Source organism: Anguilla rostrata, chromosome 4 (genome assembly GCF_018555375.3).
Source record: "Anguilla rostrata isolate EN2019 chromosome 4, ASM1855537v3, whole genome shotgun sequence".
Classification (NCBI taxonomy): domain Eukaryota; kingdom Metazoa; phylum Chordata; class Actinopteri; order Anguilliformes; family Anguillidae; genus Anguilla; species Anguilla rostrata.
The window spans coordinates 64,465,040-64,475,647 of record NC_057936.1 but is presented as its reverse complement, the minus strand read 5'-3'; the positions used below and the strand labels follow the sequence as shown (position 1 = coordinate 64,475,647).

The following is a 10,608-nucleotide window of genomic DNA, read 5'->3' as shown; positions in this document are numbered from 1 at the left end:
TGAGGGATGTTCTTTTATTGATGTGTGATGAATAAATAAAAGAGTTTATTATTACAACAACATGTATGGCTTATGTACAAGTGCATTGTTCATACTGATTTAAAAAAAAAAAAAAAATAAAATTAGTGGTTTACATTCTTTCACTCTTAGTAATCGCTCACCAAATCTTACTTACACGTTCAAAACATTCAAAATATGAGGAATATTATTTTAATATACACCAACAGGAGTCATTAGAAATGTGTGGATAACTGCCATTTTATAATGTATTTCTCTGCACATCCTCTAGCATATATTGGAAACAATATATTTTTTCCATTCTACAAAATGAACAGAACCACATTACTGAAAGGGACAGTGATCGGCACACTTCTCATATTTCATACACATTTTTGCATATATTAAAATATATCTCATATTTTAATTTCGTATTTTAGCCTGCAACGGGTCAATAACCTTCCTTTAACGTTCGAGAAACTGCAGCATTCATGGCGAAAAGAGGTAACGCTCAACTACCAGTCTCAGGCATCTGAAAAGATTTCTGCTTACACACACACGCGCGCGCGCGCGCACGCACGCACGCACACACACACACGCGCACACACTTACACACACACACGCACACACACTTTGCAACTGTAGTTAGCACTTCACCTCACAATGCAGTGAAGTGAGAGTGGCTTATCCAATTTAAAAAAATAAAATAACATAAAAATTCAGTGGCATTCCTACACTCGGTCACATCTACATCCTAGCCCACGCGACTAAGAGAAGCGCTAGTCGTGTGTGTGTGTGTGTGTGTGTGTGTGTGTGAAACGGTTAATGTTTTCGGGGACAATAAAAAGGTTTGTGCTTCGGGTCAATTCCTCTGACAATCGTCGTTCACATTTTGGAGAGAAAGGCTGAGAACTGTCAGGGGAGCGCCACACAATTCACGCGAGCGTAAGGTAAAACGACTACGCGGTCCCAACCTGTCCAGTTGCACTAACTGACCCATAGATTAAGGCTACAGCTGTCACACTTTAATGAAACTTGGCAAGATACAGCCTGCGCCCAACCAAAGCGAAAATGAAATGAAATCAAACTTAAATGAGAGAAAAAGTCAAGTTTGTACAGTACTTGTGTTTCTTTACATTTCTGTAAACAGTAGTTTAAAAATGAATAACTGTACTGATCCAGTAACCTTATGCTACAGTACTGACAAGTATATAGCACTAGGGATGCGTTATTTCATAAGCAGTCAGTGAAGACCATCCTTACGGCATGTAGTGTTGCGTATCCCGAGCCAGAGATGACCTGTGACTTGGAACTAATTCTATACAATGATCTGAAGTCATAGTCAACAATGTCCTTCTTTAACAATCCAAAATTAATGATGGGGGGCCTCCTCAGTTTCAACAATTTCATAGCGACAGAATCCTTATGTATTAGGGTTGTGTCACTCAAATGCTAAAATGGTGAAACATCTTTTTTTTTTTTTTTTTGCTATTAAGCTGATAGCAATTAAGCAACACAGCACAAGACATTTAAAAATTACTGACACTACATCTACGAGAGCTAGCAAGTTGGCAAAAACATTTGATTGTGTCATTGAATTTAGTGCAAAACTCAAGGAATGTTATTTTTAAAAAGCAAACCTAAAAGTCTTGTCACAGGCAATTCAGTCTTTAAGAACAATTTATCGGCATGCTTCATAAAAAATTAAAAATTAATTAACATAAAAGCTCATGGTGCAATAAACACCCATTTCAATCACAGCCACACAAGCTTTTGATTGAAGGTCATGTGAAGCTGGCTTCCAGGACTTTTTGTACATTCTGAACTTAAAGGGTGATCAAGTCAAGCCCAAAGCGTTTAGCCAGAGAAATAGTTGATTTACAGCCAAAAATGACAACTTTCTGTAACAAGTTGTGCATCCAAGCTGCAATGCTGCCTTCAGCTTGTTAAGCTGGTGAGCTTAATTCATTTTAAGGTGCTGCGTCATCTATGGCTAAGGGCTGAATCTCCCTAATTAAGCCCTGATTTTTAATCTTTTAATGTGACAAGACCATTAGTATCTATAAAAGTACGTTAAAAGCTCTGAACTAAAAAAGATGGCAAAACAAAAAGCATTAAAGTGAAAAACACACTTCACGTAATGGCCTAAAAAAAAAACAAAAGACGTGGGCAAGAGAACGTCATATCATCTCTTCGCACCTTCGTACTTTCAATACTTCAGACAAAACGAGTTTTTTGTGCAATTTTTTTCCCACCAGCTCCTACTCCAAACTGACTACAACGCCGTCCAGCGTCCTCAGACGTGGTTTTCCCTTCGTCCTCCGGAGAATACGTCCTGCAGAATCACTAAGAGAACCGCGGTCCAGTAGAGATCCATCCTCGGTTTCCCCAGACATGAGGGCTGTCTCAATTTCATCAAATTTTGTACTTGTACAAAAAAAAATGTTGCCATCACAGGGCAATTCTTATTTATGTACAATTGAGTTTGGCTGCCGCCAAACCAACCAGTCAAGCAAACGCTTGTTCAAATTTGCTTTTTTTTTTTTGTTTCGCTTTTTTGGCGATATTGCTTCTCTCCTTTTTGACTTCACATTTTTTAAAAAGTCAGAAAATGTCCACGTGGTTTTGGAGAAATACGGGTAGGTAGGTAAACCTCTGGTGTGTCCCAGAACCCCCTCCCTGCCCCGCCCCGTCCCACCCTGTTCCACCCCGCCCCGCCCCGTTCCACCCCGCCCCACCCAGTTGAGCAGTAAGCACAAGCCCCTCCCTGTCCTGGGTTGCTGTTGATACTGAGCGCGTGCAGTGCAGGAAGCGGTGACATTCCGCAGCTGTTTTGCGTTGTTAAAATGGCCGACGCTGCTGAAGTGCCCCAGGGCATGTGATTATCCCTGATTATCCCTGCCTCTCTGGTCCTTTCATGGCAGAACTGGTGCGCAGCGGTGGGGTGTGGGTCCAACGAACGTCCCTAACCGACTCCTCTCCTCCTGCCTCCTCCTCCTCCCTCCTCCTCCTCCTCCTCCTCCGCCTCCTCTCCTCCCTCCTCACCCCTGACCTGATACCTGCGGTGCAGCTGAAGTCCCTCGTGCGTACGGGACAAGCCGTCCGCTCCTCAGTCACATGACGAGGGTTGGCAGGGAACCGAAACCCACACCCCCACCCCCCCCGTTCTCCGAGGTTTCGAGGGTCAGGGGGAAAGGGAGAGGGAGGGGGAGGGGCCCAGGGGGGGCCCGCGATCAGGACGCCCGGACGCCGTTGGCGGTGCTGTTCTCCGAGGCCTGGGCCTGGGCGGCGGAGGCGGAGGCGGAGGCGGCGGCGGCGGCGGTGGCGACGATGGCGGCGGCCTGGTGCACGGGCGTGTCCTGCACGCGCGAGTAGTCCCGCGTCTCGGGCTTGGTGAGCAGCAGGTGCTGCTCGCCGGGCTTCCTGGGCGGCAGCAGCGGCTGGCGGGTGAAGGTCTCGCCGTCGCCGACGGTCTCGGGCAGCGGCTGGAAGCGCGTCTCCGGCAGCAGCAGGATGCAGATGATGCAGATGAGCGTGCAGCAGGCGAAGATCACGTGGTGCAGGAAGTAGCCCTTCTGGTTGTGCAGCTCCATGATGGGCGCCGTCAGCATCCCGAAACCCGCGCTGGCCAGCACCAGGCCCAGACCCCCGCCCCTGCACAGAGCACCAGAGCACAGGGTCAGTCAGACACGTACAGCACAGAGCACTAGAGCACAGGGTCAGTCAGACACGTACAGCACAGAGCACCAGAGCACAGGGTCAGACAGACACGTACAGCACAGAGCACTAGAGCACAGGGTCAGACAGACACACATACACACACTCACACATTCACTCGCCCACACACACATACAGTACACACATACACACATACACACACTCACACACACATTCACTCGCCCACACACACACACATGTACAGTACACACACACACACATACATACACACACACCACACATGCACACATACAAACACACACACACACACACACACACACACACACAAACACACAGTGCAGTCCTTCAATAACACAGACACATCTGCTCACAGGGGGCCACTCAGCAGAACACAAGCCAAACGCCTGTATGCTTGATATGATGTCACATGAAGGGTCTGCAAAATGCTGCACGTTCCCCCGTGTGGAACCCTCAGCTGACCCTAGAACCCTTTCCCCCCAGGGGAACACAAGGCCCCTCGAAACCGCTTGGCCTCCTCTTGGCCTCTCAGCTGAATCTTGAGTCAGATGTGCTGACCTGACATGCACACACAGCTAATTCAGAAGGCAGAAAAAAAAGCAGAGTTGACTGGTAAAATGCTGAACGTTTCACAAACAAAGCCCTCCCCCCCCGCCCCCCCCCCCCTTCCCATCCCCCCACTGACACCACATATCGCTCACCTCACTCACGCATGTGTGAACAGCCAAATTAAAAGCTATGGGGATTTATTATCCTGAGATCAGCGATTCTGCAGTACACAGAATCCACCATGGGGTGGCATTGTTGGCACATTATTCCTGCCAAAACTGAGCCCAGTATTTTCTTCTATGCCGCACTACATACAAGTGCCTGCTATACACAATATACAGCAGCACTGTTAAAATTAGAAATAGTCATAGCATATAACTGGATGACACACACACACATATGCACACAAACACAAACACACACACCATATGCACGCACACACATACGCAAACACAAACACACACAACATACACACGTACACAAACGCAAACACAAACGCACACACAAACCCAAACACACAAATGCACACAAAAACACAAATGCAAACACACACACACACAGCATACACACGCACACAAACGCAAATACACAAACCCAAACACAAACAGAAACGCACACGCACACACACACAATTTAGGCTCTCTGTCCTCGTCCGGTGCCTTTATAATTCGCTCTGCGGTCACACAAAGCTCGGACGCGCGGCAGCCAAACGGGTAAACAGCGGAGATCAAAGAGGCGCATTGTCCCCTCGCTCTGATGCTGAGCTGATGATGCAATAGAGCTTCTCTGGAGGAGAAAGGCCTGGCCTACCCCTGCCCACTGATATCACTGCTATCACAGACAGACCAACAGACAGGCAGGCACAGGCACACACAGCGCTCTGCAGTATAACACACAACCATGTGGTAGAAGGTAAAAGGCTGTTAAATCGGTCTTTAGATGTTCACACGCAGGGATGCGCTACCTGGGTTCTTCCTTTGATCAAGATCGTTTGAAGATAAAATAAAACACATCGATCTCACGCTTAGTATCATAGTTGTGATGACAATGAAAGGGTTTGGCTGGTGGTCACTACAATGGTGGCATAATGATTAGCATAGGGTCTTAATACCATAATTCCATATTCAAATATTTAAAAATGTAATGCCATTAATATACATGTATATAATGAGTATATTACGACGCAGAAAATCACAGGTACTATTAAAACGCAACGCTTTTATAGGATTAAGTTCTAATTAACTTTTTAAACCCATGATACAAAAAAACATCTGCTGTGACAAATCTGTGATCAGAAAACACAGTGTAAATATCATTCATAAATTAATAAGGAAAGATGCGACGACTAATCCCTAAAACACACTTCTGTCCTTGCGCTGATTGGGAGTGTCCACACTACTGCTGACAGCTAAGAGCTTAAGCATGCGCCACAACTGGACCTGCGGAACTGAGACCTTGTGTGTCCTTCACCACTTAGACACCCTTAAGACTGGTCCCACCTCCAGCCTCCATCGGCTCCGCTTCTCAGATTCTTGGTCTCTCCCTGTCCCCAAATCCTGGACGCCTCTCTTAAATCCTGACTAGATTCCACCCCCCCCCCCCCCCCCCACACACACACACATCAAGAGAAACACACAAACAGGCACACACACCTGTGTCCCCTACCACCCCTTCTCCATGAGAGTCTTTTTCTCTCCAAGAATTCCCCTCTACCCCGACTCCCCACCCCTCTGACCTGATGATGGTGGGGGTGATCTCTGAGCCCCGCCCCCCTCCCCCACCCCTCTGACCTGATGATGGTGGGGGTGATCTCTGAGCCCCGCCCCCCTCCCCCACCCCTCTCACCTGATGACGGTGGGGGTGATCTCTGCGCAGAAGAAGATGCTGAGGTTGCTGACTGCGTGGGAGGAGAACATCCCGATGATGGAGAATGCCACCGAGAACTTCTTATTCAGTGAGTCCCTCAGCACTGCAACACAGGAACACACACACGCACAACACACACACACACACACACACACACACACAGCATATTAGCACAGACATGCAGCACACTGGTAACCAGACAACAGACAGGAGAGTTTGCTGATTTTCTGAATAACTCTTGCGGGGTCTGTGGGGTCTGTGGGCGGGGCCTGTGGGGTCTGTGGGCGGGGCCTGCGAGGTCTGTGGGCATGGCCTGTGGGGGGCGGAGCCTGTGAGCCGGGGTCTATGTGACTCGCTCTGGTACCCAGCCCGTGGAGGGACCCCCCAGCAGGGGTGAAAGACGATGAGCAGGCAGCCCCCACTCCCAGCAGCCCCGCCCACACCAGCATGTCATTAAGCTGCCTCATGTGCAAACACAGCCCTGGGGCACGGGGGGGCTGAACGGAATCCTATCATTACTCAGCATTAGGGATCCACAGCAGGGGGGGCGGTGGGGGTGGGGGGGGCTACGCGTGTGTAATGACAGAGTTAGAATATTTGTTTGCTTAGCACAGCTTGCTAACGTAGGGGGGAGGGGGGGATCATACCCATCTGTGCATCCCACCCCATCCCACCAAGAGGGTTCAAAGCTACACTCAAGTTGGCAACTGCAGGGGTCGGCGGCGTGAGAACGTCCACCTATCAGAGGCCGTTTCCGCGCGCAATCTCACACACACACGTTCCATCAGAGACCGCGGGACAGGGGACACGGGCGGAGAGAGCAGAAGGGTGCTGTACCTGTGTCGTGACGCAGGCTGTACTTCCCAATTACTGCATCCAAACGCAGGAGAGCGATGGAGAAAAAAAAAAGAAAAGAATCATCACAATCATCGCAGGACAAGCGCAAACGAACACAGGCGGTTGTCATCGGTTGCTAGGGGACGATGTGCTGAAGTCAAGGCCCCCCCCCCCCTTCACAGACACACACTTTGTCCGGCCCACATTCAAACTCCAGATTGAATTACGCTGATGGGGTGATCAATTAACTAGGAGAAACTATTGCTAGAAATGCACTGGCAGGTATGGCTGCTATGTGAGCAGATTCAGATCAGACACAGAAGGCACGCAGTCTCTGGGTTTAACTGCATACTACGCACAGCATGGGGGAAGAGTCCTGACTGAGGCTAGCCTGGGAGCAGACGCTGGGCTTCACTGCATACTATGCACAGCATGGGGGAAGTGTCCTGACAGGCTAGCCTGGGAGCAGACGCTGGGTTTAACTGCATACTATGCACAGGATGGGGGAAGAGTCCTGACTGAGGCTAGCCTGGGAGCAGACGCTGGGCTTCGCTGCAGGCCTTGTTTATAGCACAAGACCATTAGAGTGTAGTACAGCAGCCCTGGGGTTCACAGAGTTTACGTGAGGGGAACAACGCAGCTTTATTCAAAGAGGAACAGCGTGTGTTTGTGAATGTGCAGCGGGCGTGTGTGTGTGTGTGTGTGTCTGTATGTGTGCATGCGTAAGTATGCATATACATGTGTGCGTGTGTGTTCTTGTGTGTGTGTATACGTGTGTGTGTGTGTGTGTGTGTGTATGCGGGTGTGTGTGCCTGCGTGTGTGTGTGTGCGCGTGCCTGCGTGTGTGTGTGCGTGTGTATGTGTGTCTGCGTATGTGTGTGTGTGCGTGTGTGTGTGTGTGCGTGTGTATGTGTGTGCGTGTGTGTGCGTGCATGTGTGCATGCGTGCGTGTGCGTGTGTGTGTCTGTGTATGTGTGTCTGTGTGCGTGCGTGTGCGCATGTGTGCGTGTGTGTGTGTGTGTGTATGTGTGTGCGTGTGTGCATGTGTGTCTGCGTATGTGTGTGTGAGTGTGTGTGTATACGTGTGTGTGTGTGTGCCTGCCTGCGTGTGTGTGTGCGTGTGTATGTGCGTGCGTGTGTATGTGCGTGCGTGTGTATGTGCGTGCGTGTGTGCGTGTGTGTGTGTGTATGCGTGTGTGTGCGTACGTACGTGCGTGCGTGTGTGCGTGCGTGTGTGCGTGCGTGCGTATGTGTGTGTGAGTGGTGGTGTGTGTGTGCGTGCGTGCTGCATGTGTGTGGTGTGTGTGGTGTGTGTGTGCGTGCGTGTCTGCGTATGTGTGTGTGTGTGTGTGTGAGTGTGTGTGTGCGTGCGTGTCTGCGTATGTGTGTGTGTGTGTGTGTGTGTGCTGCGTGTGGTGTGTGGTGTGTCGGTGGTGCTGTGCGTGCGTGTCGTTGTGTGTTGGGCGTGTGTGTCTGCGTGTGTGTGTGTGTGAGTGTGAGACTCACGGTTGAGCAGGCCCAGCTGCAGCAGGGACGCCAGGGCGGTGATGATCATGAACAGGAGCAGCCCCCCCCGGCGCCCCATGTACCCCACGGCCGGGCACAGCGCCAGGCAGGACGCCACGGCGACGCCCACCATGGTGTAGTAGTCGGCGTAGAAGCTGTGGAACATGGTGGTGTCTTTGGACTCCGGGTCCATCATGCTGCGCGCAAAACAGTGGTGGATACCGTACCCTGCCAGTCTGGAACAGGAGAGGAGAGAGATGCGTGTGTACTTTACTTACTTACTTACTTAACATGCTTTACTTACTTTACATACTTACTTTACTTACTTACTTTACTTACTTAACACTTTACTTACATAATTACTTCACATACTTTACTTACTTTTACCTCATTACTGACTTACTTTTATTCACACACTCACTCAAACATGTGCACACCTAGCATTTCTCTCTCTCTACTCTCACACAGACACACGCATATACACACCCCTTATTACAAGCTAAAACAAACACCTAGCCCTTCTTTATCTTGATCTCGCTCGGTCTCTCTCCCTCTCTCTCTCAGACATACATACACGCACGCACACACACACGCACACACACACACACTCACACACACGCACACACACACACACACAGTACGCACACACACACACACACACACACACACACACAGTACGCACACACACACTCACACACACACACACACGCACACACACACACGGTACGCACACACACGCGCACACACACGCACGCACGCACGCACACACACACACACACACACAGTATGCACACACACACACACACACACACACACACACACACACACACACACACACACAGTACGCACACACACACACACACACGCACACACACACACACAGATGCACACACACACACACACACGCACACACACGCACACACACACACACACACACAGTACGCAGGCTCTTGTGTACCGTAAGCACACACTTGGGGCCAGCCCGCCCTTCCCAGGCCCTCGACACGGTGGCTGCGCAGGCTGCCCTGGCCTGCCGCCAGCCTCCTTTTCATAATAAGAGCGCTCCGGCCCAGCGGACGGGGCGCCGCTCGAGCGAGCTAGCGCGCGGCGCAGGCTAATTAATTACGCCGAGCGTCCAGATGCTCGCGTACGCGCCAAAGTAAATGCGCTCGCGCCAAGCGGGGGGGCCACCTCTGTACCCACAGCACCCGTGGATCAGGCGGCGTGGATTTAGGATCCATCCCGCCAGTCGTAACCGCCGGACGACGGGCTTTGTTTCCCGCCGCGCCCGCCGCGTGTTACCGTGGCGACGTTCGTTCGCCCCCCCCCCCGCGCAGACTCACGAGTTCACGCACAGGACCACGATGTTCTTCCACAGGTTCCGCGTCCGCACGATGGTCACGATGCAGGCCTTCTCCGGGCGCTTCTCCAGCTCCCTCTCCAGCTCTGCAGACGGCGGGGCAAAGCAACGCAGAGGACAGTGACGAAACAGAGCCGAAAATAGCCACACAAAGCGCGCGACGCGCACGAAACCGTACGTCAGTCAAAGAACACAGGAGTTCTTGCTCTCGTGTCCCAGAGAACAGCGCCTGAGCAGCAGACAGAGGCGCTCACAGGTACCTGTCTGAGGGGAACGATGCACAATTTATATGCGCTATGTGATGAGCCTGTATATTACATTAAATATGTATTACTGACAGTCAGCATGGGGGGACTGGGAGGGGGGGGTTGGAATCTGAAACCATATCGGAGGAGGAACACTTAACGCAGCACCAAGGTGAAAGTTTGGGATCAGAGGCGTTTCCATGGAAACCCCATCTCTCTTGACAACCCCAGATCTATCACCATAAACCTCTCTCTATGATTCACGCTCACACAGGCTCGATCAGTCACAGAACACCGTTACAAACCCCTAACCTGTCTATAAGATACACACTCATACAGAACACTGTTACAAACCCCTAACCTGTCTATAAGATACACACTCATACAGAGCTCAGAACACTGTTACACACCCCTAACCTGTCTATAAGATACACACTCATACAGGCTCAGAACACTGTTACAAACCCCTAACCTGTCTATAAGATACACACTCATACAGAGCTCAGAACACTGTTACAAACCCCTAACCTGTCTATAAGATACACACTCATA

At 50.4% G+C, this 10,608-nt stretch overlaps 1 protein-coding gene and 1 long non-coding RNA gene across 2 annotated transcripts in view; both read right to left on the bottom strand.

Annotated features, from left to right (window-relative positions):
* Nucleotides 1–2,679, bottom strand: LOC135253973 (uncharacterized). The gene is made up of 2 exons (XR_010329727.1): nt 1,022–2,679; nt 1–909 (listed from the first exon to the last, which is right to left on the bottom strand). It is a non-coding gene; the product is annotated as an uncharacterized LOC135253973 (long non-coding RNA).
* Nucleotides 2,680–3,015: 336 nt separating this feature from the next.
* LOC135253971 (solute carrier family 22 member 23) overlaps nt 3,016–10,608 on the bottom strand; it is a 42,497-nt gene continuing 34,904 nt past the window's right edge. Inside the window, exons 6-10 of the mRNA XM_064333876.1 lie at nt 9,795–9,897; nt 8,452–8,687; nt 6,946–6,978; nt 6,088–6,211; nt 3,016–3,651 (exon numbers count right to left, since the gene is read on the bottom strand). Coding sequence (XP_064189946.1) covers nt 3,231–3,651; nt 6,088–6,211; nt 6,946–6,978; nt 8,452–8,687; nt 9,795–9,897 — 917 coding nt within the window. The 3' untranslated portion in view covers nt 3,016–3,230. The remainder of the gene's footprint in view (nt 3,652–6,087; nt 6,212–6,945; nt 6,979–8,451; nt 8,688–9,794; nt 9,898–10,608) is intronic.